Source organism: Ixodes scapularis, unplaced genomic scaffold, assembly GCF_016920785.2.
Source record: "Ixodes scapularis isolate PalLabHiFi unplaced genomic scaffold, ASM1692078v2 ptg000882l_1___fragment_6___debris__unscaffolded, whole genome shotgun sequence".
Taxonomy (NCBI): domain Eukaryota; kingdom Metazoa; phylum Arthropoda; class Arachnida; order Ixodida; family Ixodidae; genus Ixodes; species Ixodes scapularis.
The window spans coordinates 1-26,168 of record NW_024610062.1 but is presented as its reverse complement, the minus strand read 5'-3'; the positions used below and the strand labels follow the sequence as shown (position 1 = coordinate 26,168).

Here is a 26,168-nt window from a genome sequence, read left to right as displayed (position 1 = left end):
AAATTTCAAGCAAATCGGTGACCATGAAGAAATCGCCGGAGTACCCCTTTAACAACGTCGCGAGTTGCGGACGGACGTTGCGAGCGTTCAGAATTGCTAACCCTAATCACTTTTCTCCGGCGATGAAAACGCGTGAAAATTCACATCCTTTATACGGTACATGCCAGTAATACCTTCAACTTGAGCACAGGCATGAAATGCTCCAAATAAGAAATCCGGGCGATGTTCGAAAACACAAATGCTTAGAAAGCACCACTGTAGTCAAAGTAAACAAACACGACGACACGGACGTTTCTGCCGTCTTGAGAGTGCCGCCACAACATCGCCGCACGAGTAGGTGGATCTTCCCTTCTAGTACGTGCTGGGTTATCATAGCAACACACAACGAAAATTCACAGTCAAGGATAGCGCTTTTACGAGGAACGATGAGCTTCCACCACGTCGTTTATGTCGACGATCACAACCGACGCCATGTTTACGGATAGAAGCAGCCGGCCAGCCGGCCCGCGACCGGCATGCAAGGCGTGCGAACACTTCTCCTCGACCTGCGATTGGTCTGTCGTTGCAATTGTTTCCAACCATCGCAGCGGCAGAGGGACGCACGCACGTGAACGACACGTGCGTGCATCCCTCCGTCGCTATGGCAACTGAAGCCTCGCTCTTCGCTTCTCCCCGCTTCTTCGAGCAACCTCCTTGCCCCGCGAGTGCAGCTTACGGCTTGCGCCGTTATCTAGCGCCGCACAGGGAAGCGTGCTCGCTGCGCCGGTCAGTCGGCACGGCCGCCGGGCTGTTCCAGAAACCGCACTATAACCGGTATTTCCCTTCGCGCGCCTGCATTTTAAGCGGTGTGTAAATACATGAAGTTCTATGGGAGGTGAAGCGGTGGTTTAAAAAAGCCGCGTTATACCCGGTCCTGCACTATAAGCGGTTACGTTGTAAGTGGTCTATACTGTATTTAATAATGGCAACACCTCCTATTGGTTTCAGTTTGAAACACAATATGGTGCACCGTGCATTCACGAGGGTGCCCATCAAACCACTCTGGCATAGTTGCCGCGAGGCGGCTGTGCAGTTGCCTTGCCTCAGACACGATCACATGGTTGTGTCGCTGCGTGGTTGATCGGGATCTCGAACTCGGCTCCCGACGTGCCGCCTTCTCTCCTAGCCACTGGATGGCGCTGCAGGCGCCCCAGGGCGGGCAAGGAGAAACCTTTTCGGCCATCGATCGAGATATAGTCGGTGGACCAGGGGGCGAACGGCTTTCTGAGACTCCAGGCGGGCTCGAAATAGGCAAGTGCGAGCAACCGCTCTCGGGCAATAGCGGGACACGAGGCCTGGGGGCCCTCTTTGTGCCTTTGTGTCCATCTTTGTGTGATGTTTATTTGTTCGTCTATGTGTTAAGCTATGTGTGATGTCGCGTGTCTTTGTAGTTTAGATTGAGTGCTTTGAGCGTTGTGTTTTATGTATCGAAAAAAGGGGAGCGGAATCTCACTCCCGTGAAAGAACCAGGCTGAACTTGGGTTGTTGACGGACCACGTGGGGAATGGCGAATCGGCGGCAGTACGCGATTTCCTACAACGTTTGAACCTTCAATTGCATGCTTGGAACCATATCCTCAAAAGCAACTCAGTGCCAACTGTCGACAAAAAGAAAATGCACACACACGCAACATTTAACTTGTCGAAATTGATATGCAGAAGAAACAAAATACCGTCACCATGAATGGATTCAGACTGGTTCGCCTCTCTTAAATTATAATACATTGGTGCCCTTGATGCTGGGATGGCATGCACAAACTGCGGTACAAAAATGAGGTGCGGAATCTCGTGCGGGTGCAAGTTCCACTGCTCCAGAGGATCGAATTCAGTCTCGTCGATCTACTTATTGGCGAAGAAGCCACTTGTAGGCTTCTACTTTTTTGTGGCTTGTACGTTTTGGGTTTTCTTTGCCCACAGAATGTTTTCCGCTCTTTCCCTGCCAAACAAGAACACACTTTCCCGGGACGACTGATACTCCTGCACCCTTTACTTTTTCTAGGGACAGCAGTTTTGGCGAGATAGAATGTTCTAAAGCTATCTTCGGTGAGAATCAAGGCTGTCCTGATGTAAACAATTTTCTCCCTGATTGGCACCTTTTAAGACAGTAGTTTTCTCCCGCAATGCAGTCGATGATTCACTTCATAGAATCACTCACTTATCCACTCTACACTCTGCAGTTGCACACATTTCTGGGCCACCTCGGCAAAAAACGTAGATCCGGACCCGCGGATATCCGCATCCAATCCGCATCTGCAGCCCCTGGCATCTGCATTCGATCTGCTATCAGCCAAATCTGATTCATTTCTATCCGCATCCAGCTTTTTACTGTGCACATACACGGATAATCCACAGATAATCCGCAGATATCCAGGTCTCTAGCAGTCGCCTATGGTCAGATACAACATAAGAAAGACAGTGCGAGGGGGCAAAGGGCATGCACGAGAAAAAGCCGTTGTGGAGGGGAAGTCGCTTCTCTCCACTTCAGTTTCTTAGCATCCACCCTTCACCCTCTCGTGCAGTCCATCTTATGTTTTATCTGACAATAGTGCACAAGTTCATGACTGAAAGGGCCAGCTCCCAAACTCAAATAGTTTTGATAATGTCATTTTAATTGCGAAAAAAGTAGAGGAAATCTTTCGGTGACTTATTCACGCCAACTATGTATTGCACTCCTAAAAAAAAACAATAAAACAGGGTTCCTGTGGCAACGCTCAAAGACTGTGCCCAGGCTCACCGCAGGTGCGAGGGCGGCCCCGGAGGCCAGGTTGGCATGCAGGCGCTTGGAGTCTGCAACGTCCCTGAGCATGACCTCGCACGAGTGCAGCTGGGCCTCTCCGAAGCGCAGTTTGAGGCACTCCAGGTAGCGCACCTCCCTCTCCGTGTCCACGCCGCCTGGGGCCAGCAGCCGCTCCGCCAGCAAGGTCTGGTACTCGCTCGCAAACAGCTCCTTGCTCCCGTAGATGTTCACCAGCATGCTCACTATGTCTGAGGACCGCGTCCCCTTCGACACCTGCACTGCAGACCCCAGCGGAAATTTTTTAAATTTTTTTGTGGCCAGATTACATGCTAGATTGATGACAGACATCGGCATGCCCCGACGGAAGACCACGAATTCGTTTCGATCACCCAAGGGTCTTTCGAGATGCAGACGTGAGCGCCTTCTCCGCAATGAGCCTCCATCGCATTGCAAGCACATCGGCCGAAAATCTGTGGGCCTGCACTTCGCCTTGAAGCCACCGAGGTCCGGATTCGGTGGAAGGAGCTCGTGTGAGGAGCCCCACTGCCTCCTTCCCTTCCGACATCGCGAGCATGCTTGGGTTAAACCTCGAGTGTCAACGTTGCATGGACATCTCAAACACCATTTGAACTTTGATTCCCACGTTGCTTGAGAAACTGGTGAATTGGCTCATGTTCTGGGACCTTTCTGCCGCATGCAACATGCGTGACTCTGATAGTGCATTGAGAAACTGAGGGAGAAAAGGAGACTAGAGCGCACGGGGACAACAGAATGCCGAGTTCTGACTGGAATGGCAGGTGGGTAGACCTAAACCTAGCTGCTTTTGTCTCCACTGCACTCGTTGAATGCATTAGAATGCGGAATGCCGGCATCCGGCGTTTGGCTCTCGCATTCAAATGCGTTCGACGATTGCAGTGGAGACAACGGTAGCTAGGTTTAGGTCTAGGCACTAGCCATTTCAGTCAGAATTCGGCGTTCTGACGTCCCCGCGCTCGCGTCTCCTTCTCTTCCTCAGTTCCTTGGCGCATACATTTTCGAATTTACACCTCAAAAGCAACGAAGCGTGCCTGGCACGGCTTACTTAATAATGACGAGGGATGTAGAGCACCGAGGAAACTTCAATGTGCCGTCAGAGTCCTTCAATACGCTATTAGTCACGAAACTTCTCTGCAACACTATGGGGGAGCTTGGTACGAGACTGCGCATGGCACTAGTGTCGACAAAGGTGCTGAGACCTGCCAATCCAGCCAGCACTGCTGCAATTCTGGCAACCAGAAAAGTGGGATCGGAATTTCGAACCCGCTTTGAATGAGCCACCAATAAACCGCGGCGACGCGTCATTGCACTGATGGTGTTTCTCATTAATTTTAGTGTCTACAGCTCTGTACACTCAGTAAACTGATCAAACTCCCAGTTTTGCAAAAATTTCCAAGATAATATCATTCTTCCTTTCTTCCTCTTGCCTTAAAATGAATTCTTGCTACCACTATCACCAACAAAATTCGTCAACGTGAGTAGTGTCATCATGTAGAGGCACTACAAATACGTACATTCAATGGACCTTTTTCCACTAAGCTTCTGCACACGTGTACACTCCCGCTGTCGCCATTTTCACAAAACACCGCGACGCGGTGCCCCGCGAAAACGGCCACAGCAATGTTGTTAGCATCTATCTTCGCGTGTATTTAGTCTATTTTGAAGCTTTGTTTTTTAGTATTAGTAGTATGGGGTTATGGGGTATAAAAAGCACTGAAAACCGGTACAACGGCACAATGCCAATGTGTTTTGACGGGCAAAGGCTTGTCGGGCTGCTCCTCTAGTGTAGTTCGCAAACAACTCCCCAGACGGCGCTCATTACTCGAAAAAGGTAAAATGACTGGCTCTTTTTCACTTGCAAAACATTGTTTTGTTAGAAAACAAACAAAACAAGCTTATGTGCAAGTCATTTTGTTAGCTATCAATGAATAATGATCAGTGCTTGCTTAAGGTGGTCAATTACAGGCTTAACAAAATGTCGGTGTGTGAGAAATTACTTTTACAAAACTATTTGTCATCGTAAATTTCAGGTGGCTTACTGAGAGTGGTGTGTCCAAACGAAAAGTCCCACTCTGGAACAGTGGAACCTCTGGTGGCCATGTTTGACCCTGTGCCAATCTTTGGCTGAAGTTTCGTGACCAGTAGTGCATTGAAGGAGTCTTGTACCGTTGACGACTAACATACAATAAGTCTTTATGATATTACACGACCTCGGTTGTAATTTGCTCCAGCCAAATGGGAATCTGTAGGTCGGTATAGTTTTCTCCAGAGAATAGCCCCTGATGGTTAGTAGGCCACATAGTGATATTCAAGATGCCAAAAAGACATTGGTATTATTAGAACAGCCTAATACGGAAGGAAACGTCTCGTAACTCAAAAGAGCAGCAGTGGGAAAACCATTGGTGTTGGCATCCCAGGCTAGAAATGAAGCTCTTCTGTCGTCCGGATCTTCCTTTGACGTCGGGTATATACATGACAGCCAGGTGAACTTCAGCTCACATGGTCCCTCGCCCCTACAGGTAACATCCTCAATCATAAATGTTTGACTAACAGTTTAAATCAACATCAAGTTCTGCACTGCAAGTTTGAACTACTGAAATGTTATTTTGGAGATAACAATGCTAAAAGGCAAAATTTTATGCAAAGCCTAGCAAAAGGTAAGTTCTATAGCATGTAGTACAAAAAAAAAAAGAAAGAAAAAAGAAACAGATCATAACTGGTAAGTATATGGTTCAATGTGATGTACTTCCTAAAATTTTAATGTTCTGAAAGCACCAGCATATTTATGCAGATCAGAGATTCTAAAACAAAATTTGATTTGGGGGAACCTCTAGTCAAGTTTAAAAGGGACATGACACGATTTTATCACTTTCGTTGAATGCTGCTCAGAGTGAATTCTTGATGTTCATAATCTGTAAAAGCTTTTTTTCTTTTCAGGCATTAGGTGTTGCAGAAAATCCTTCACAAGCAAAGGAAGTGTACAGTTCGCCCAGCCTCAAAAAAATCTTTTGGGACAGCGGCAGACCCTAGACACCTTCAAGAATATCCGAAAAGCTCCACCTTTAGGCACTTTTGCAATAAAATGGTTCATAACTTTGTCAACGAGAAAAGAAGTGGGATGCCTCAGTTTACATTGCTGCATCCACACAAGGCTCAGCCATACTTACATTACACCTTATAGATAAAGCATGTTTCTAAAAAATTGGGACAAAAAAAAAAAAAAACCAAAAGAACAGACTATTCAGGAATCCCTAGATTTTTAGAAATCCGATTTCCAAAAAATTCATGTCCTGGGAAATGCTTGGTCGTAAAAGGCCCTAATACTTTGGATTACCAATTTTAATTGGGAGCATACTTGACTGACAAGTTTCCTTATGCCCAGAAATCAAAAAGGATTATTAAGTACAATCCAGGGGTCACATTCAAAGATCAAGGTATGTGTAGAATGGCATGTGATCGAAACTGGGTTTTGCTTTTGGCAACACACTTTTCAGCCAAATAATTATCTGTAGTAGAAATAGAAGAATGTTTGACTAACAACATTTCTTGGCTTAAGACATTCTGTCAAATGCAGTGAAGGTGCGATAGCACTTGGCGGGGATTCTTATGAGTGGCAATTTCTATCGGAATCATTTTCCTTGAAAAGCCTGCTAAATTACCGGCAACTTTTACCTTCAAAGTCCTATAATGCAAGGAATACAGTATGGAAGGAGCGATCGTTCAAATTTGCCAAGAATACATTAAAGGGAAAAGAGTCGAAGTACAGGCTAGCTGGTGGAAGTCAACCATTTCGTTGTTTACCCTGAAACTGGGGTTTTTTTTTTTGAAGAGCAGAAGTAACAGAAAAAACAGACAGGTCTCAAACTCAGCTACAAGTTTATTTCAACAACTTCCTCTTATATAGTTTGTTCTCGTCGTCATCAACCAATCACATACGACTTGTCCTCTGCACCGTGACTTTACAGGTTCCACTCTATCACAAAAGAAGCGGACACTCCCAACGTTTCCAAGTGAAAAGGTTCTATCAGTACCTTTTCACTTGGAAAGAGGAAGTTGTTGAAATAAACTTGTAGCTGAGTTTGAGACCTGTCTGTTTGTTCTGTTACTTCTGCTCTTCAAAAAAAAACCCAGTCTCAGGGTAAACGACGAAATGGTTGTACATTAAAGGGTCGTTTCGGGGAGAGAAGAACATATTGCTCATCAATTTCCCCGCACCTGACAACAGAAAGTCACGGTGTCCAGTTGTGGTGTTTGCGAAGTCACAACGTCAGCGACACTGTGGCATCACGTGACATTGTGATGACATGCAGTTAGACCGACAAAAGCAAGAAAGGTCCCAGAAGGGTTCTCACATAAAGCAAGCGCTTTCAAAATATACCAACGAAACAACAATATGTAGACAGAAACGTATGGCGCAACAAAACTTGTTAGAATAACAACCGGGGGAGGACAGTGCAATATCTCGAGATACGCCCCACCCCGAAAGATAACCTGCCTCCTATTTTTGGCACAGTTTGCTATTTTTCTCAAGAACACCGAAAGATAGCCTATTCTCAGTAATTGCAGGGACCTGGCCAAATGATGACGTCAGCAAGAAAGGCGTTACTTAGCCAGGATGCGAGATAAGTGAATATTGCTGTCTGCAAAGGACAGTCGTCTTTGGTTTATTTCCCCTCCCTACAATCACAACTTTCGCAGGCATTTTTTTTTTAACTTTTTTTGATCATGCACCAAAAGTTAGCTTACACCTTTTTTTTGACGCGATTTGCTTTCGATTTTAGGTAGGCTATCTCTCTGGATATCTGGCACTTAATTAGTTATTGAACGTGGTCACTCGATGAAGCAATCGATTCAAAACACATCGTCGGGAGCGAGCGGAGCACTACCTTGGTCGTTGCCCACGGGGGCGGGCTGCCAGTGCTCCCAGTCCTCGTCGTCCTCGTCGCTGGGGCACGTGTCCTCCAGGGTGATCGGGGTGAACTTGACCAGCTCCCCAGCGAGCTCCACGCAGCTCTCGTCCGTCAGGTTCGACACTATGCACTTCACCGTGTCCTCCCGCGTCCTGAAAAGAGTGTGGTCAGATGCCCCCGCTTCAGCGCACCGGGCGTCGGAGGGGACAGCGCTATCTTTCGATGGCCACAGAAAGCCCGGTTCGCACGCATTACGTTCAGTGGCTCCGCGACGAAACTCGTGTCAATGGCTTTGAGGTAAAGTACTGCCCCACAAATCCCTGGCTGCAGCGTTTGAGCCCCGGCCTGAGGTGCACGCAATTCAATGTTTGCTTGTTGCGGCGAAGATGTCAAACGATGAAAATATCCGTTGCGGGTCGAAAAATGGTCTAAATTAGTCTTCGATCCTTTGATGTGACATGACAGATGCCCTTTATTGGTATGGCTACGGTAGCATAATGCTACCATAGCCATACCAATAAGCTACAGTAGCATAATGCACATTCACAAAATTAAGTTTATGCATTTCAACGTGTTAGCTTTCAGCTATGGACGTAACTCGGACGTGAGGAGTACGACGAAAAAAGTTGAGGTGAGCCTCAAGGTCGCTTAAATAAACTCTTTGATGTACACTCATGTCATTGCCCGTAACAGGGGTTCTTGGGTGTTTCGGTCTTGAGGATTGCGCGTTGCTCTTGATTGATAACTGAGAAAGCCCTTCCAGCCCCAAAGTTGAGGCAATAATGCAGTACTGAAGCCTACAGACCTTGTAAACAATAATGCAATTTGTACGAGAGTGTTTGCCACAGAGTCACTGCTTTTTCCTTTTATACCGGAACTGACGTCAACGTCTCAAAGCTATTTTGAAAATAAAAAACTAGGTGGCGCTATAGGCACTCCCTCGTAGGAAAGTATTCTCCACTTCCAACTTCATCTTTCCTTCGTTGATCGGAGCGACGAGATGCAAGTTTGATCGCACTTCGAGCCTTTTCTCTGTTGTCCGGAAACTTCAATTGATTAAACTCGGAGAGGCTCACTCTCGACAAGGGATTGACCTCGCCTTCAGCGAGGTTTTAGAAGAAACTTTGTCTGACCGCAGAGTAAACAATTTTGAACCTCTTTGTCGCACGTCCGTTATCTGTGCTAGGCCTAAGTTCTCAGGCCTCAGCCTCGGAACAAAGGCGGTGGAGTTTCAAGAGGCACAAAGGAGTTGCCCGTCCCCGCTCAAGTCCTACGGGTTCCGGCTTCAGAGAAAGCAGGACAATTTTTGCGTTTACATATAGAGTCTGATCATCCCTGACGTTCTATGGGCCCCGGCCTCGAACAAAGGCGGCGGAGTTAAAGCGGCCTTAAGGACTCATTCCCACTCGCGTCCTACGGGCTCTGGCTTCGGACAGAGCACGACTATTTTCGGTTTACAATAGGGTCCGATCCCCCTTGTTCTTCTATGGACCCCAGCCCCGAACAGAGGCGGCGATTCCAAGCTACTTCCGGCGTCCCCGCTCGCGTCTTGGGAGCTCCGGCTCCAAACGGCGCGGCGCGTTCTTCGACAGCCACAAGGGCCATTCAATAAGCCAAGCATTCCGATTCCCTTGTTGTTTCATGGGCCCCGGCCCCGAGCAGAGGGGGCGATCTCAAGTGACATCCGGCGTCCCGGCTCGCGTCTTGGGACCTGCGGCTCCGAACGACGTGATGCATTCTTGGACAGCCACAAGGGCCATTCAATAAGCCAAGCTTTCCGATCCCCCTTGTTGTTCTATAGGCCCCGGCCCCGAGCAAAGGCGGAGCTTTCAAGTGACATCCGGTGTCCCCGCTCGCGTTTCGGGAGCTCCGGCTCCAAATGACGCGGCGCGTTCTTGGACAGCCAAAAGGGCCATTCAATAAGCCAAGCTTTCCGATCCCCCTTGTTGTTCTATAGGCCCCGGCCCCGAGCAGAGGCGGCGATCTCAAGTGACATCCGGCGTCCCGGCTCGCGTCTTGGGACCTGCGGCTCCAAACGACGTGATGCATTCTTGGACAGCCACAAGGGCCATTCAATAAGCCAAGCTTTCCGATCCTCCTTGTTGTTCTATAGGCCCCGGCCCCGACCAGAAGCGGTGATCTCAAGTGACATCCGGCATCCCCACTCGCGCCTTGGGAGCTCCGGCTCCAAGTGACGCAGCGCGTTCTTGGGCAGCCACAAGGGCCATTCAATAAGCCAAGCTTGGCGATCCCCCTTGTTGTTTTATAGGCCCCCGCCCCGAGCAGAGGCGGCGATTTCAAGTGACATCTGGCGTCCCCGCTCGCGTCTTGAGAGCTCCGGCTCCGAACGACGTGACAAGTTCTTGGACAGCCTCAAGGACTACTAAATAAGCCAGACTTGGCACCTTTATGCCTCACGTTTGAAAACGGATATCAGTGCGGCCCAAATCGTGTCTAAACCAATATGTGACTTTCTCAGGCCTCCTCAAATCTCAACCTCAGAGATCGTGGAGCTGTAGCAAACGGTGGCGGGCATCGCTACTTTGGTAGCGGCGCTCACCACCCGCCTCCCTCCCTTGGCCATGGAGGAGGTCGAGCTCTAACACAGTGAACAAAGTGCCATGCCCCACCCGGACCCTTTTGGGGCCTGCTGAGGGGCCTCACGCCTGGTTGGGGAGCCCAACAGAGGGCTGATTTCGGGAGGTAGACCCTGCTATCCTGGACTTCCTCCAGGAGCACTGGGGCTCTGAGAGGTGCTTTGAGTGGTGTAGGGCAGCCCTGACGAGCTTTCCCCTGACCACGGCTCCCCTTCGCCATGGTGCCAAAGTTGAATCCAGAAATGAAGGCCCTGGCGAAGGACAGGAGCCGCCGCCCAGAGGGTGGCCCGGAAGTGCCCGCAAGCATCACAGCGCGAGACCAGGCACTCGGAGAGGGCCAAGGCACAGTGGCTGCGGCTATGGGGCCAGTAGTAGGCCTTTTGGAAATCGGCCTTTCAGAGGAGGTAATTGACAGGAGGATGGTGGCAGACCACCTGGGGGCAGCTACCACCCATCTGGGGTGGCTCTTTGCATCGCTCTCCCGCGAGCGCCAGGAGGAGGTGATCGCACGAGTCTCCCCAGACCTCTGCCAGATGGTGGTCCATGACGGTGGGAGTGAAGGATCCCCCTTTCTGCTCGGAGAGGGCCTCCTAGGGCAGCTTCGAATGAGGAATGAGACCATCAAGGTCCCCCGGGAAGCCCGCCAGCCACCCTCTCCCATCGCGGAGCCAGCAGCCAAGAGGCCCTGCGGCTCGGCTACCCCGGGGACCAGCGCCCAAAGCCGGAGTGAGGGCCAGCATCCCCTTCACAGGGGGCCCCCTCCCCGAGGCTACATGAGGGGGGCCTACCTCCACCAAGGACATCATGGCAAGTATAAACCCGCACCTCTTAGCACTATAGCCCACAGGCCGACTGGCATATTGCTGCGAAGCGTGGAGGTTACTCACCCACGATGCATGGATCCTTCAGACAATACAGGGGTAAGCTGGAGTTTACACAGGTACCACCTATTCAAGGGCCGCACAGCGTGCCGACCAGAGGGGTAGTCAAATCAGGTCTGGGAGGCAGTGTCCGACCTGGTCAAAAAAAGAGCAGTTTCTCGGGTACCGTTTCCTGAGAGACTGCTCCTTTTTCCTCTCCCCCTTCTTCGTAGTACCAAAGAAGGATAACAAGGTGCGTCCAATCCTAGATCTTGGACAGCTAAACGAGACGGTGGAACACAGGTAAGGACCCCACCATCTCAATGCAGCCGCAAGCTGTGCCGTAATCACTAACTCGGAAAGATGAAGCCGGAAGTGGAGAATACTTCCCTAAGGGGGAGCGCCTATAGCCCCACCTAGTTTTTTTACTTTTAAAAATAGCTTTGAAACATTGATGTCAGTTCCAGTATAGAAGGAAAAAGCAGTTGTGAACTTGATAGTAAGTGCTTCTATAGGCGTCGTATAATTCCCGCTCTAACTTCAGGTAAGTACCATTAGTCACAACTGGTAATTAAACTGGACGAACACTTCTAGACACTGAAAAGCATGGTATTTTTTTATTATGTTTATGAGTCGGAGCACTTTCCATGTTAACCCGAACGCAGTGTCTAGCGTTACGTCCGACGGAACCCAAAATAAAAATTAAAGTTATGTCCAACGTAACCTTACGTAAAGGTTTTGAGTTATGTCCGACGTAACCTAATATGAAAATTAAAGTTATGTTCGACGGAACTCTAAATAAAAATTAAAGTTACGTTTGACGTAACTTTACCCCAAGGTTTCCGGTTACGTCTGACGTAACCCAATATGAAAATTAAAGTTACGTCCGACGGGACTCCGAATAAGAATTAAAGTTACGCCTGACGGAACTTTACCCCCAGGTTTCCAATTACGCCTGACAGAACTTTACCCCCAGGTTTCCAGTTACGTCCAACGTAACCCAATATGAAAATTAAAGTTGCATCCGACAGAACTTGAAGTAAGAATTAAAGTTACGTCCGACGGAACTTGAAATAAAAATTGAAGTTACGTTTGACGTAACTTTAATCCAAGATTTCAAGTTACGTCCGACGGAACCTAATATGAAAATTGAAGTTGGGTCCAACAAAAATAAGTTACCGCCTGTGTAACCTACGGAACCTTATTGAATGTTACGCTTTGCGGCCGAAACATGATGTAAACACAAAAATATTGTAAATTACTACTACATTACGTCTGATGCAGCACGCATAAATCTGTTAAAATCGCGACTCTATGCATACCTCCAGGTTTGTTGAGGGGGTTGGAGTGCGTTCCTCATATGTCGAGGCTGCATAGGCCGGGCGGGTTCGATGCCCGTCACATACGCTTTTTTTTTTTTTCGTTTTTTCCCCTTAAGAAAATCTTTTTCTCCTTTTTTTCAGAATTTTTTTTCAATATGAAATTACTTTTTCCTAGATGTGACACACAAAAGAAAAGAAAAACATTAACAAAATGGAAACCGCAGCACACATGCTGCGAGCCTGAGATTGGCAGTGTTGGGGTGTTGGTTCGTACGACAGATTGAGGGCCCATTGTCTCGCCTAAAGCGTCTAAAGCCCCTGTATGTGTCGTGATCTAGAAAAATTGACCTATCTCCACATAATGAAGGATGTTGATTGAAGCGAAGCTCTGGTGGTGCTTGTCTGCGTAGACGCTGAGCCGCAGCATGCCGAGGCTTTCGTTCGTCTTCATTCATGTCAGAAAGAGAATGTGTGGTATGGAACGTGGTTATATACGCATTTGAGCATTTGACCGCAGCACCTTCTCGTCTATAAACATTGAGCCAATGAATGCAAAGTTTAAAGCGATTATATACGCATTTGACCGCAGCGCTTTCTCCTATATAGACGTCGAGCGGCTACATTCAACGTTTTATATATGACATTCCCAGCCCTTGAGTTACTACCACATCTCGGAGCCCCCTACTCGTCCCGCAGTCGTGGCCGAGTTATTAAGGCGATGGACTAGAAATCCATTGGGGTCTCCCCGCGCAGGTTCAAATTCTGTCAACTGCGCAAGCATTTTTTTTTTTTTTTTTTTTTCCCCTACACGAGCATGTGAGCTCACGAGCACGAGCACCAGCAAGATCGATGTGAGCACAAACGCCGGATGGACAAGGCTAGACCCTAAGGAGATTCGCCCCTAAAATCGAGTTGCTCATATGTTTAGACAGTCTTGATTGTTGTACACCTCCACGGGTGACTTGTCTCTTAGCTGTAGATGAGAAAGTTAACCAGTGCAGTACAACCTGAGGTCTTTAACGTGCACCACGCAGTAGTAATTACACAAACGCGTGCCAGTACAATGAATGACCTTCGCCGGTGAGAAACTCATCTGGGTTGAAACGGGCAGCGGGTGGGGATCAAACCCAAGAGGTTCTGGAGCGCAAGCTTTCACTCCAAGCTGAGACGCGTTAGCCCACTCAGCCCCATCGAACCCCCCTACCCACTCTTCTTCACTGTGATCTAGTCCATCTAATCTCGCTAGTATCTCATGTCCCACAAGACAACTAGTCTGAAAGAAAAGCTTTGCCAAAGCTAGCGCATGAACTAAGGTAAGTCGCAGTGCTGATGTTTCAGCTTGCGATCTACATTTCATTGAACATGCATTCATATCATTTGCAATTTCTTTTTTTCCCATGTAGTCCTATCGTGACTAAAAGCTTGTGCTTGAATCTGGTTGGTGCTTCCTCTTCATAAGCATTCCTGCGGCTGAGGCATGTTTGAGCTCACATTTTCCACAGCAGTTCCTTTTTCGCCCGAGAAAGCTAGCTTGTGCTAGTGGTACTAGCGCTTCCATCCTATTTTCACAAAGCAATGAATCATACACAATTCATTTTGCCACAGCAGGCCCGTACCCAGCATCTTTTTTTAGTGACTAAAATGGCTCGCATAAATCAACGACTTGACATAGGAAGTAGCAACTGCCAACTGGGTCACATTTTGCAATTAAAATTCCAAAAAACAGCTGAGTAAAAAAAAAAAAAAGTACAATTTTTAATGTTAAGTTTTTTTTATTTTTTATTTCCTGCTTTAAGTGCAGACTATATTTTAATGGTTCCAACTTTATACATCACCATTCTAATGCAGAGTTAACATCTCTTTTGGGACACCCTATACATATATGAGGTTTATATATGCAGATGTTGATAAAATGATGGCCCTTGAACACTAAAGGTGGGACAATAAGCATATTTTCTCTTGAAGAAAGTAGTTCACACATATTTTTCCCGCATACATTAGAACACCCCAAGCTTTATTCTTTTATGTCCACTTTTTATGCATAATACATAGGTGGATATATAATAAATAGGAAGGTCCATACGTGCATAATACATAGGTCATCCGTCATGCTTCAAACATTTTTTTGCAGAACCAGCTGCCGGCTTCGATACCTTTCTCTGAAATGCCTGCACAGACCATGTCATGCATCACATGCATGACATGCAGTTTCATCCAATGGATCCTTGTAGTAGTTGCAATTCCACTTGTGTGTTCGCTTCTTGACATTTACAATGTTGGTTACTGAAAACCACCCATCTTCTGTGAAGTTGTCCTTGATGATGTCCAGGTCGACAGTCTCGTCAAGGGCAGCGTCTGGGATACGGCAGGAAAGGACCTCCACCTTAGTTTCATCTGTAAAAAGTTAAACACGCTCACTTAGGTAACAGGAAATGAAATATATTACCAGAACACACGTATGCACACGCAAAACATTAGAAAATTGTACAGGTAAGTATTTTTATGTACTGACCATTATTAAGTAGTAAATAAACAAAAATTATATAAGCAGGTTTTTCTGCAATGGGTTGCGAGCCTCAGGGGAAACGGTACAGGTGCACGTGTGCTACTTCCTTGCACAGAAACTTTCTTATGTAATTTTCGGTATCAGCACACAACAAGGCTTCAATGTCTATACCACTTGTGCACATCATGTACTGAATGTGATCCTAAGTATCCAAGTCCAACTTACCAAGCAGAGTGTTGTGCTGTAAAGCATAGGTGGCGTCCTTTTCATCCACAAACCACATTAGCATTTTGTGCTGCATCATATGTGCTGGCAGCTTGGCGAATGCCACAGGCGTGCTGCTTTTTCCTCGTGCTGCCTTGCTTTCCATGGCAGCCTTGCGTGCCTTCTTCTTGGGCAGCCCAATGACCACCATGTCGACTCCCTTTGGCCGTCCATGAGGCTTTGCAAAGAGTGGCATCTTAATTGAACTCAGGGGGTGGGTCACCAAGGCGTCATCCTCGGAAGAACTCGGAACGAGCAATGGGGTTACGGTTGCAGTGGTAGACGCTTGGGTATTTCCCATCAAGCTCAAATTCGTGCTTGGTGTAGGGGCTGCATGTGAGGAATCCCGTCCTGCCTCGTGTTCTTCAGCTGACTGATCATCTGGCCTAAAAAGAAAAACAAATTTTACATTACTATGCTGAATGGCTCCCGCAGCTAGAAGGGAACATATAGGTTTTTTTTAAACCATAAACTGTTTACACATGTATCAAACAAATAAACAAGTTATGTATGATGACGTGCTTGGGGCAATATAGGTCGCCAAACAAGACAGTGAGTATATGAAGATGCATTTCGTCTAGCGGTGGTCGCTTGGCAATGGCGCCTACCCGAAATGTTGCCCTCTTTTACCCTCTTGCACTCTGTGGAAGGCATTAGTCACTTGAGCACGAAGTCTGGAAAGGAAGCTCCATGTCGCCTTGTGTAAGCTGTACTTTGAGCCCAGCTTTCCAAGAACTCCCGAGTGATATTATCAGTTCGAGGCGTTTCACATAGCACTCTCCTGTTTCTTCTGCAGCCAACTCGGCTAGGCGTCGGCACAGAGGAAAGGCTTTTTTGTATTGCTTATGCTGCGACAAGATCTTGGAGTTGTTGAGTTGCTTTGTTAGTGTCAGTCCTGCAACTCCATCACAATCCACCTCTTCGGGAAAGAGTGCCAAATTCCTGTAATATAGTACTCTCTGGTTCATCGTTAAGAAAAGAGTGTGTTGTTGAAGAGGTCAAAGCCTTGCACTTTTTTTGCAGCGAGCATGTGACAGCACAGCAGCATCATTGAAATCCTTGATGAGCATGTGCAGTCTGTAGAGGATACAACTATCATCCCGGAGCTGCTGCAATGGTTGTAAACTATATTATCTGGTAGTGGCAGCTTCACATTCTCCATTTGGCTGAATCGCTTGACAACCTGTTCCTATGCAAATGGCGTGAGGAGCTACTTGTATTGTTGAATACCGCTGTCCAGACTATTAAGATTACATGGTCGCTTGAACATGGAGTAGGCTGCTCCATGGTTGTGCTCATCAGCCAGTGCACCAAGCAACTTGAACAACTGGTGGAAGAATTCCTCGAGGGAATTGTTGTTTTTCATGACGCTTTTGAGCTGTTCATTGAAGTTCCCCAGGCGGTTGTTGGTCATGTTATTAAACAATGACTCCATAAACTGTGGCCCGGTGTACCACTCATGCCTGATAGGCCTCCGGGTTTTGTCAATGCTTTTATGCTGGGGTTCACTTCTTGATCAAATTCTTTTTCGTGTTCTTCAAATTCGTTATCAGATTTGGACATCATTATTTTTTGAAGCAATTTAAGTGCTGTTTCACGCTCTTCTGCTGTGATTCTCGGCTTCCTTGCACTGACCTCTCTTCCAAATGTTTGAAGTGCATGATATACACAAACCAGGACTTTAGCTTGTGGAAAACATTCCTTAGAGCAGTGCCACTCCAGAAGATCCTTGTCTGGCATAATGCAGCTCGTCTGTGTCCACGCTGGGTTGAGCTCCTGGAACTTCTTCAGCACCCATTGCATGCTCGGGGCATCTTCTTGGACTAGAAGTGCAATGCACACAACCTGTGTCGCACCGTTGCCATCTTCATTGTGTATTATATAGACTGGGGTACGCAACTCCAGCGGCTTGTACGTAGCGTCAATCCCAGTGTAGTCTGGATAGGGCTGCACCGATGCTTTCATGCTGTCCGTGCAGATCAGAAGTCTGCAAAAGTCATCATTCTCAGTGAGGATATGGCAGCCTGTCCCTGAAAGGCAGTAAAATTAAGAAGTGCAAAAGTAACAACACTAACGTTGTCCTCAAAAAGTCAGGACAGAGAATGAGCAAGCTCTGCTAGTACCATAGTCATTTCGCAGCAGCCGGACGGTGCTGGAACAGGATCCAGGACTGCACTTGCAACATTACTTAAGTCCTTTAGCAGAACAATTTTTCCTGTTTTCGCCTGTACCGCAGCCTTCACGAGTTTGTTGTAGGCTCCCAGCTTCAGTAGGCTCTCAACCTCCTTACGAACATCCTTGTCCATGGCTCTGTTCTGTGGCAGGTGAGTGTGCAGCTTCTACAAAAGGTTATGAACTATTAATATTTATTTTGGGGTCTCTCTCTCTCTATGTATCTACCACTCTCTCTCCCATGCACCCCCCCCCCCCCACCCACACACACACACACACCGTAGGTAGACATATTAAAGGAGCTGTGCAACAATTTCAGGGCTTTGCTTAAATAATTGTGGAAGTTGATGCCTGACACTCCTGCAGTGAACTACAGAAAACAGATTTTGCCTGGATACCCTAGTTTTTATTTAAAAAAATGAAAAAGATCCTGGTTTTTGCCGCCTCTCAACTCGTACATCGTCTTCCGGGTCACGTGCGCAGTGACGTCACTTGAGTAGGCGCGGGGTTCCGAAAAAGTACTCTCTTTAGATCCATCAGCGAGCAGCGAGAACTCATCCGCTCGCGACCGCGTGATCACGTGCTGGCGGACGGCCCCGCGAAATATACGGTGAAAGGAGGAAAGTCTCATCCGGGTCCGGCCATACCCGTCCTTGCCCGTCCGGCGCTGCCCCCTCCCCCTCCGGCTTCTGGCGGCTATTCGCGGTTTTGTGGACCTAGGATAGATGGCGCCACTAAAACTCCGTATAATAGAAGTTTTGTCGATGATACCAGGGTTTTGACACATTTATATATGTGTTGGAACGACAAGATTTATAGAAAAGTTACCTTTTATCGAGCAGGTATTCGCACAACTTGCTATCTTTTTTAAAACTACCCAAGTGACGTCACGCCGCTTGTTTCTCATGGCCGCCGCTCGTGGCTGCAGATCGGGAAATATTCTAAGTTTTGCCTCGCTATTAAGCGGTGGAATCGCAACATTTCGATGAAAGGTGTTTTCTGCCATTTGTGACACAGTGAACAATATCAAAAGCAGAAAATGCCAATTCTTTCAACGTTAAAATCGTTGCACAGCTCCTTTAAATGGAAGAAACCTTTACCTCACAAACAACGTGGTTGTGCTTGAAGTGGTGTCAATAAATGACACCACTTCAAGTGCTTTTTTGTTGATTGAGACTCTACATTGAATGTGTGCCCCAGAACCATCTAGAAAGGTGCTGTAAATAAACAAATACACATTTTAGAAAATTGAATGTGGTGCTGAACGATTATAGACAAACAAAACGACGACACAGACCGCACTGTATTTTATCATTCTCTTCATGAATATTTGTACAGATGCCAGTAATTCTATGTGTTACTAGAGATGTTTAAAGGAACACTGTGCAAAAAATATAATTTTTTACCTGCCTTAATTAGGACTTAGGTAAGCCACGACACACACTTTCCTCAAAAAAAGAAAACTTGGGGGATGCTTAAACTTTGCCTTGAAGAGTGGAATGCAATAGCATTATCGGGCCGCGTTCGCAAAGCTTTTCATTAAAGGGACAGCAACACTAAAAAAAAAATTATTTTGCCAGGCGATTTATTATGTCAGAAGACTACCCAATCAATATTTTGCTGCAGTGTCACGTATATTTTTAATAAAGTCAAAAAGTGCAACAGCTCGAAACCGAAACCAAAACTGGACTGGGGAGGAAAAAGTATAGAGGAGGAGAAAGATACAGGAAATCACGTGGCTGTGTAATGGGTTTCATGTTTTTGTCCATTTCTAGTATTGAGTGTGTGCCTTCCATGACCCACGACTTTGATTATCTTCGGTGGTTGCGTCTAAATCATAGAAAACGACACATGGCCACGGAGGAGTGAGTGCGACTCAAACCGGCCAGTTCAACCCAAAACACAATTTGCGGCATTTTTATGCGTTCATTTCGTTCAAATTAATCCATCACTTCATGCGCGCATGGCAAAGTATGCGTGCCGGCTGCTGCGGACACTTGCACGGCCCCTATTGCTTCACGTTTTTTTTGCTCGCATGTTCTTCGCTTGAGGACTCCGGGCGCCTAAATCGTTGGCATTTTCTCAAATTTCTGCGCAGTCGTGGCACACCCTGCGTGGCGCTTGTTCACTGTTTGCCGAATTTTTGTTACTTCATTGAATATTTGACTGCGGCCAAAAAAAGGGCCGAAAAGGATATTCTTTAATCGAAATTTCGAATGCTCACACAGGCCTAGAGAAAAGAGAACCATGTCGTGCAACGAAAGCATTCCTCACAACGCCGAACGCTGTATCTCCTCCCGAATGTAGTGCTAGAGGTTGGATATAACAGGACTCCACAATGTTTCGTTGGCCCCTTGAAGTGATCGCATTAATCAATTTCGTAACGTATCGAGCTACGACTTGCTACAGAGGTGCCCAGAGGCGGTAGATTTATTATTTGAACTTATAAAAACATAAGCTCCCCCCCTCCTCTCCTTTCCTAGGAGTCAGAAAGAAAACTGGTTATTTGCAGAAAAAAGAATTGCCGCTAAGCCTTTCTTTTTTTCCACCTTTCTGGTGTTTATTGCAACTGAAAAATGGGTGGAACAGAAAGGAAATAAATATGGCTTACATAATATTTACTACATTTGGCCAGATTAAATGCCACAGTGGCCCAAATATTATCTATGCTTACATGCAAAGTACAGGAAAATATAGTTGTTGTTTTTTTATGATTTACTAATTTGAACTAATTTTTTTATAATTTTACTCAATGCTTCCGCTGTCGTATTAACCTGTATGCTAAAGCCTTCCAAAATCTATTGAAAAATGGTTTCATGCGGTGCGCCAAAGAGCCAACAAAACATTGTAAATATGCGGCCCGTTTTCCGTAGCAGATGCTACGCCCAACTGCTCGCGCTACTTTTGGGAGAAGACAACGTCCCGGATGTGTTGTTAATTTTTTGGAGAGAAAAACAATGGGTCATGAGAAAAACCATGGTTCTCGAGTCTCTTGAATCCTAAACCCCCGGTAGAACTGTTACACGGCGGTACTTATTTATTTGAGAGATTGAGACATCAGCACCATCCCACATTCTGAGTATAGAAAACATGCAAGCATTCATAAAATCTTATTGGCACATACCTGGTCTCCCATTCACCTTTTCCTCTTCCCTTGAAGGTCCGTCCACCTTTAATGCAGCAGTAGTGCACTTGGTACACCATAAGCTCACTGTCTACATGTCGCTCGAGTCCTTTTGCGCGGGCAGCTTCAACTGAGCGGGTATCTCGCTTATAAAAGTGTACGAAGTTCGCTTCAGGATAGGCTTTCACAGCGTTGCTCAGCTCTTCGAAGGAGCTCAATAGGTCACCTAGCTTCATTTCAACTTAGGGTAAAAGCATGGAGAAATATTCTTAAGATGTATCTAGCGCAAGGAGATGGCGAATTAGCAAGAAGCACGAAGGACATAGAGTGCGTTTAACTTTCAACTAATACATTTAGTCTCTTTGCCGACTAAACGAAGGGATAATTCACAGGCGCTGGCGCCGATTAGGAAAGGGTGGCTTCGCAGCACAGTCCTTCAAGACTCCTTTTGTTGGCGTCTGTCTGATGGAAAAGCCTCTTACAACCGAAGTGAGTTTTCAGGGGTGGCTCCTCTTACCTTTTCATTCAAGCAGCGCCCAGCATAACCTATCTACTAATAGTCGCCGCTAAACCTCACCAAAAGCATTTTTTTTTATTTATTTATAAAAAAAAAATGACATGTTCTTGAAAAAGAAAAAAGAATTTAGAGCTTGATGCTTGGCAACACTTTCTAAGCACTTGCGAACATTCGAAGCAATTAATAATAGATAAGGGTTTCGGGCATACTTGTTGGAAACTAGCACAATCTTCACGTACACCACTCAGGTTGCCTTGGCCTTTAGCCAGATCAGCTTTGCCGGCAAGGGCTACAAGCAGGTGTAACAAACGCAGCAAATATATATCAAAAGGTGTCTTCATTATGGAAAAAAAAATCGCAATAAATTGTCTTAAAAGTGAGGAAATAGGAGAGAAAACAAAAATTGTAAGTAGCAAGCATCGAACTTTCCCAACTTTGGCAGCCTTGATCTTCGAGGAACACGCTCCAGCCCCCTCAACAAATCTGGAGCTACAGATAAAGCTAAAGGTCTGTTCACACAATGCGTCTTTTAGGCGCGCAACAGTTTCGCGACACTCAAGTTTCGCGAAATGTGCTCGTTCACACGTACCGCTTCATGTGCAACAACACACACCGATGCACCGTTTTGAGTGAGCTCCAAATCAGATCGCTATTTATCTGGAGACCTGCTTTGTGCATTTTATGCACTCAATTTACTTTAATTTTTTTTCTCACATACTGCACTACTTGGAGTGATCTCGCGTGTGCACTAAGCCGATTGAGGCGGCAACCTGTACGTGCAGGACATGAGCCGGCGCCGAGCCCGTACGCAGCCAATTCATTGCCAAAGCTCCTATCAATGCACATGGTAGTCCTAGAGACGCTACGTGCCCAATCTGGTTACTTCTCGGCGCCCATGTCTGCACCGAGTTTACTGTGCCAACTGTTTCAGAGAGCGCACATGGTTTCACGTTCGCTTGTAAACAAAGCAAACTGGGTTTCAGTTTACTCAATGGTCTCTTATCCAGCGGTATCGTCGCGACAACAACGCTATGAGCACTATTCTAATCTCGCCAACTCCCGCTAATTGTCTTCGTCCATCGCTGGATTTTTTTCCAATATGCTGCTCACTTTTCCTTCAGTGGTGCTTGACGTGCTTGCGGAAGCGCCGGCAGTTTTCATCGTTCGTGGTTTCGGTTTTTTTCGGATTTGGCTCCGCTACAACACCGGCAGTGAAGTGGTCTTCTCAAACAGCTCGCTCCCCCCTCAAAGGCCACGTGAGAGCATTTATGAGCGGCCATTGGTGGCGCCCTCAGTGTGATTGACAGGACTCGGCAAAGTTTCAGCAAAAGCTCGCTCCAGAAGCGAGGTGTGTGCGCAACTTTTTTTTAGATGCGCGCGTCCTTTTCGGATTCGTTCAGACGGCGCAACCATTTCGCGAAACTACATTTTGCGACACTAGATGCGTGAGAAAAATGCATCGTGTGAACGGGCCTTAAGATTTTATCCAATTTACGAATGCTGCATTGGACGTAACGCAGTAATAAGTCGCATTATTTTTGTATTTATGTCATGTATTGTCCATAAAGCGAAACCTAGGTTGCATAGGTTACATAGGACGTAACTTTAATTTTTATTTCAGGTTCTGTCGGACGTAACTTTAATTTTTATTTCGAGTTTAGTCAGACGTAACTTTAATTTTTATATTGGGTTCTGTCGAACGTAGCCCGAAACCTTGGATTAAAGTTACGTCGGATGTAACTTTAATTTTTATTTTGAGTTCCATCGGACACAACTTGAAACCTTCGCGTAAAGTTACGTCGGACGCAACTTTAATTTTTATTCCGGGTTCCGTCGGACTTAACGCTAGACACTCATAGCCCGCAAGCTGCTTATTGAATAGCCCAGACCTGGGAGCTCATGCACCCATATTCCGGTTAGAGGATGCTGCATTAGAGTACCTGAGGTACTGGCAGACTGGCTCACAAACAAGCTGCAGGATGTACCCCGTGGAGTCGAGAATCCGAAGGGCTTTGATGGCCGATATGTAAGCAGTCAGTATGTCGTTGGTGTCTACACCTGAAAGGTTTTATTACAGCATTAGTCGCAAATGGGGAACATGCATAACAAATACCCCCCCCACAAATTCAAAGAGAAAATTGAAACCTTTCATATTTAAACCTTGTAAAACACACTTGTCCAAAACTTAACACTTATGAGAGTACCATCAACTGGAAAACTTTTGGCACACGGGATAACTTCAGACACCTCGGTATTCACATGTGACGGGGAAGTTCTCCTACATCTATTGTGAACTGTGAGAAGCATAAACTAGGTGCACAGTTCCCAGCAATACGAAAGACCAACTCGAAGCGTGTGGCTGGGGCAGTGGCTGGAGGGGGCACAGTGTGGTAACGCAGCCAAACTGACCGATGCACACTGGCTGAGTGCATTCCCTCTCCCCTGAATGACATGAGATTTACCAAAGCACGAGCTATCTCGGCCTTGCAGTCTAAGTGAGTCGTTCATATAGCCAGAGATAGTATTTCGGTAAGTTATGGGATCATGGTTCACTGAGCTTAACATATCTGTATGCCCACCAATGATGAAACTTGCCTACAAGGGTGAGCTTTCTATTGAGAATAAGCCATATTCTGATACATTGCAATAAGTCTCCAATGAAAGTGTGCCAGATTTGCCACAACGAAACCCTACCCAAGACCAGAGCCGTATGTAGAGAAAGTTTGGTCAATGGGAGGAGCGGGCAGAGCCAGGGGGTGCACGAGATGCAGATAGAAGGCCTGACGTGCTCTCTTGAACAACCAGAAGCCGAAAATAATCCCCTAGCGGTGGTAGCGAGAAACACTTCAAATAAGTGTGTAACAGTTAAATGTAGCAACTCTTAATGGCTGAAAATATGGTGCACGTGATGTTTCGATTATGATCACGCAAAAAGATTTAAGAATCGAATGTGACGCTCCAACTGTTTTGCTCGGTCAGAGTCTGACCGCTCGGACCCGCTCAGACGGCATTTTCCTGTCCTTTGGCGCCAGGCGTACAAATCACGTCGATCATTTTCCTAGAAATTTATTTTGCATGACCGTGATCGTAAGATCATTTGCATGTGCACCCTATTTTCAGTCACCTAGACCTACTCTGACACACTTATTAATTTTGTTTCTTGCGACCACCGCCAGGGTATTATTCCCGGCTTCTGGTTGGCCCCATTCGAATTTGTGAAGACGCCCTAAAACACGCCTTGCCCGCTCTCGGCCAATGGCGCCACCTCATTTGCCTCCTTTACTTCCCAATAAATGGCTAACCTCTCTCTATATATATGGCTCTGCCCAAGACAGGGTGTCGTGCATACCAGTACATGTGGTGCTGGCCTTGAGGAAGGCCTTGATACCCTGCCTTGAACAGTACACGAAAGATAGGTGGACTTTGCTCTTCCGGAACACAAACAAAAATCCTGCAATCGTGGCCTGCAGGCGCATTGTTTCAAGATGTTTTTTGTACACCATGAGCTCTCTTTTAGGACGGAAAAAAGGAGTATGCAAAGCGCACCATGTTGTGAGTGCACCATGTTGCAAGTACCTCAATTGGGTATTTCTCAAAACGCTCTGCAACATTTTAAGGGCACAGGGTAAGTCCTATACTCTCCATGCATTTGAGGCCATGTTGAGGAACATTTTTCTCGGTGACTATTAGGAGTATTCCTGTCATGTATATATCATTTTGTTCGAAATATTGTGTTTTATCCACTGAACTAGAAATATTTGAACCAATCTGAAATAAGCTTTTTTTATTTTTTTTTTTTATTCTAGTACTGAAATTTTAGTTTTTTTCATCTATTAAAAACTTTGTAACTCAAAAACTGCTAGGTGCACATTTTTAATTTTAGTTCAGTATTTTTGAACACCCATGTATGTGGTAGGAATAAAAAATCAACCCTCTATAATGTCAGGTTAAGGAAAAAATGGTACCTATGTACTAAAAAACACTGTTTTGAGATAATTGAGATTAAAGTAAAAAAACTGGTGAATAACGAATTCCTATTGGCACCAACAGCCTCAGAGTCATCTTTTTCAATAGCCGCCAGCTTGAAAGGCATTGCTAAAGTCATGTCTTCGCCTTTAGGCTTATCGCCTTGCTTGCCGGGCCTCTTTTGTGACCTGCCATGTCGCTTGGTCCGTAAAGTATATTCGAGTGACGTCAACTTCCCTCAGCCACTTGACGGCTTTCCAAACAGGGTTCCATCCACAAAACTTCAAAACATTGGCTTGTGCAATGCTGCCACCATTGAATAAAGGAACAGCATTCAATGGCGCCATTTTGTCGTTACGAAAATACAAACGCTTGAATGTACACACCGTACACACCTGGGAAAAACGTGCACAGTGTCTCGTGATTGTCTCGGTTGAAAAAAAAGCTATGCAATAGTTGCAAAATAATTTTTTGAGATTATCTGTTACTGGACAAGCTTTTAGGTCTTGTGTTGATTTTGTTTTGTTGGAGAATTCATCGATAAACAGGGAGTGTATCCCAAAAGGAGGCGTGGTCACCTGCTACTTGCTTTCGGAAGAAGTGATTTTCAGCGCGAAATATAGCTTTCTAAAAACACTGGGACAATGGAAAATGTACAGAAAGAACTAAACTTTTCAAATTGCGAAAAAAACTAAAATCGATTTTTTTTCAATTTTACCTTACCCTGTGCCCTTAATTGGCATCTTGGCCGTTAAACCAAAATTTCAGGAAGTAGCTCATTAGTCTTAACTAAATAATTAAGCTCAATGAAAAGAAAACTGACACTTTCACAAGGCACTTGCTAACAACAGTTAATTTCATTCACACAGAATGCTCTGTGCATGTTAATTAGGGTGCCTTGTATAAACAAGAAGACTCACGTTTCTAAATAGTACTCGAAAATTGCCCAAAGAAACATACAAAGTCACTGAAGTTCACACAAGACAACACCTCATCACTTTATATTACCTCACTGCATAAGATTCCAAGAATGCAAAAGCTAAGAAGTTAATAATATGTCAATAAATGGTAGGTACTAGGTATCACAGAATGCTTCAAAAGATCCCACCTACACAAAAT

The 26,168-nt window shown here is 46.0% G+C and overlaps 2 protein-coding genes across 2 annotated transcripts in view; both read right to left on the bottom strand.

The window, feature by feature from the left end:
* The window catches only part of LOC121834261 (anaphase-promoting complex subunit 2), a gene marked incomplete at its 5' end in the record, with an annotated part of 40,109 nt that extends 16,968 nt beyond the window's left edge, over nucleotides 1–23,141 (bottom strand). Inside the window, 3 exon segments of the mRNA XM_042288011.1 lie at nucleotides 2,773–3,053; nucleotides 7,698–7,873; nucleotides 23,024–23,141. Of these exon segments, the coding sequence (XP_042143945.1) occupies nucleotides 2,773–3,053; nucleotides 7,698–7,873; nucleotides 23,024–23,141 (575 nt within the window).
* LOC121834262 lies at nucleotides 14,497–15,650 on the bottom strand. The gene is made up of 2 exons (XM_042288012.1): nucleotides 15,232–15,650; nucleotides 14,497–14,894 (listed from the first exon to the last, which is right to left on the bottom strand). Exons 1-2 carry the CDS (start codon nucleotides 15,569–15,571, stop codon nucleotides 14,683–14,685), a joined length of 552 nt encoding a protein of 183 aa, XP_042143946.1. The 5' UTR covers nucleotides 15,572–15,650; the 3' UTR covers nucleotides 14,497–14,682.
* Nucleotides 23,142–26,168: the final 3,027 nt, after the last annotated feature.

What these genes read in the sequence shown, in the direction of transcription:
- LOC121834262 (XM_042288012.1), bottom strand. Translation starts at nt 15,571, where the DNA reads ATGGGAAATACCCAAGCGTCTACCACTGCAACCGTAACCCCATTGCTC. An exon ending in ACAGCACAACACTCTGCTTG is followed by an intron (nt 14,895 to 15,231) that starts GTAAGTTGGACT and finishes AACTTTTTACAG; the next exon opens with ATGAAACTAAGGTGGAGGTC.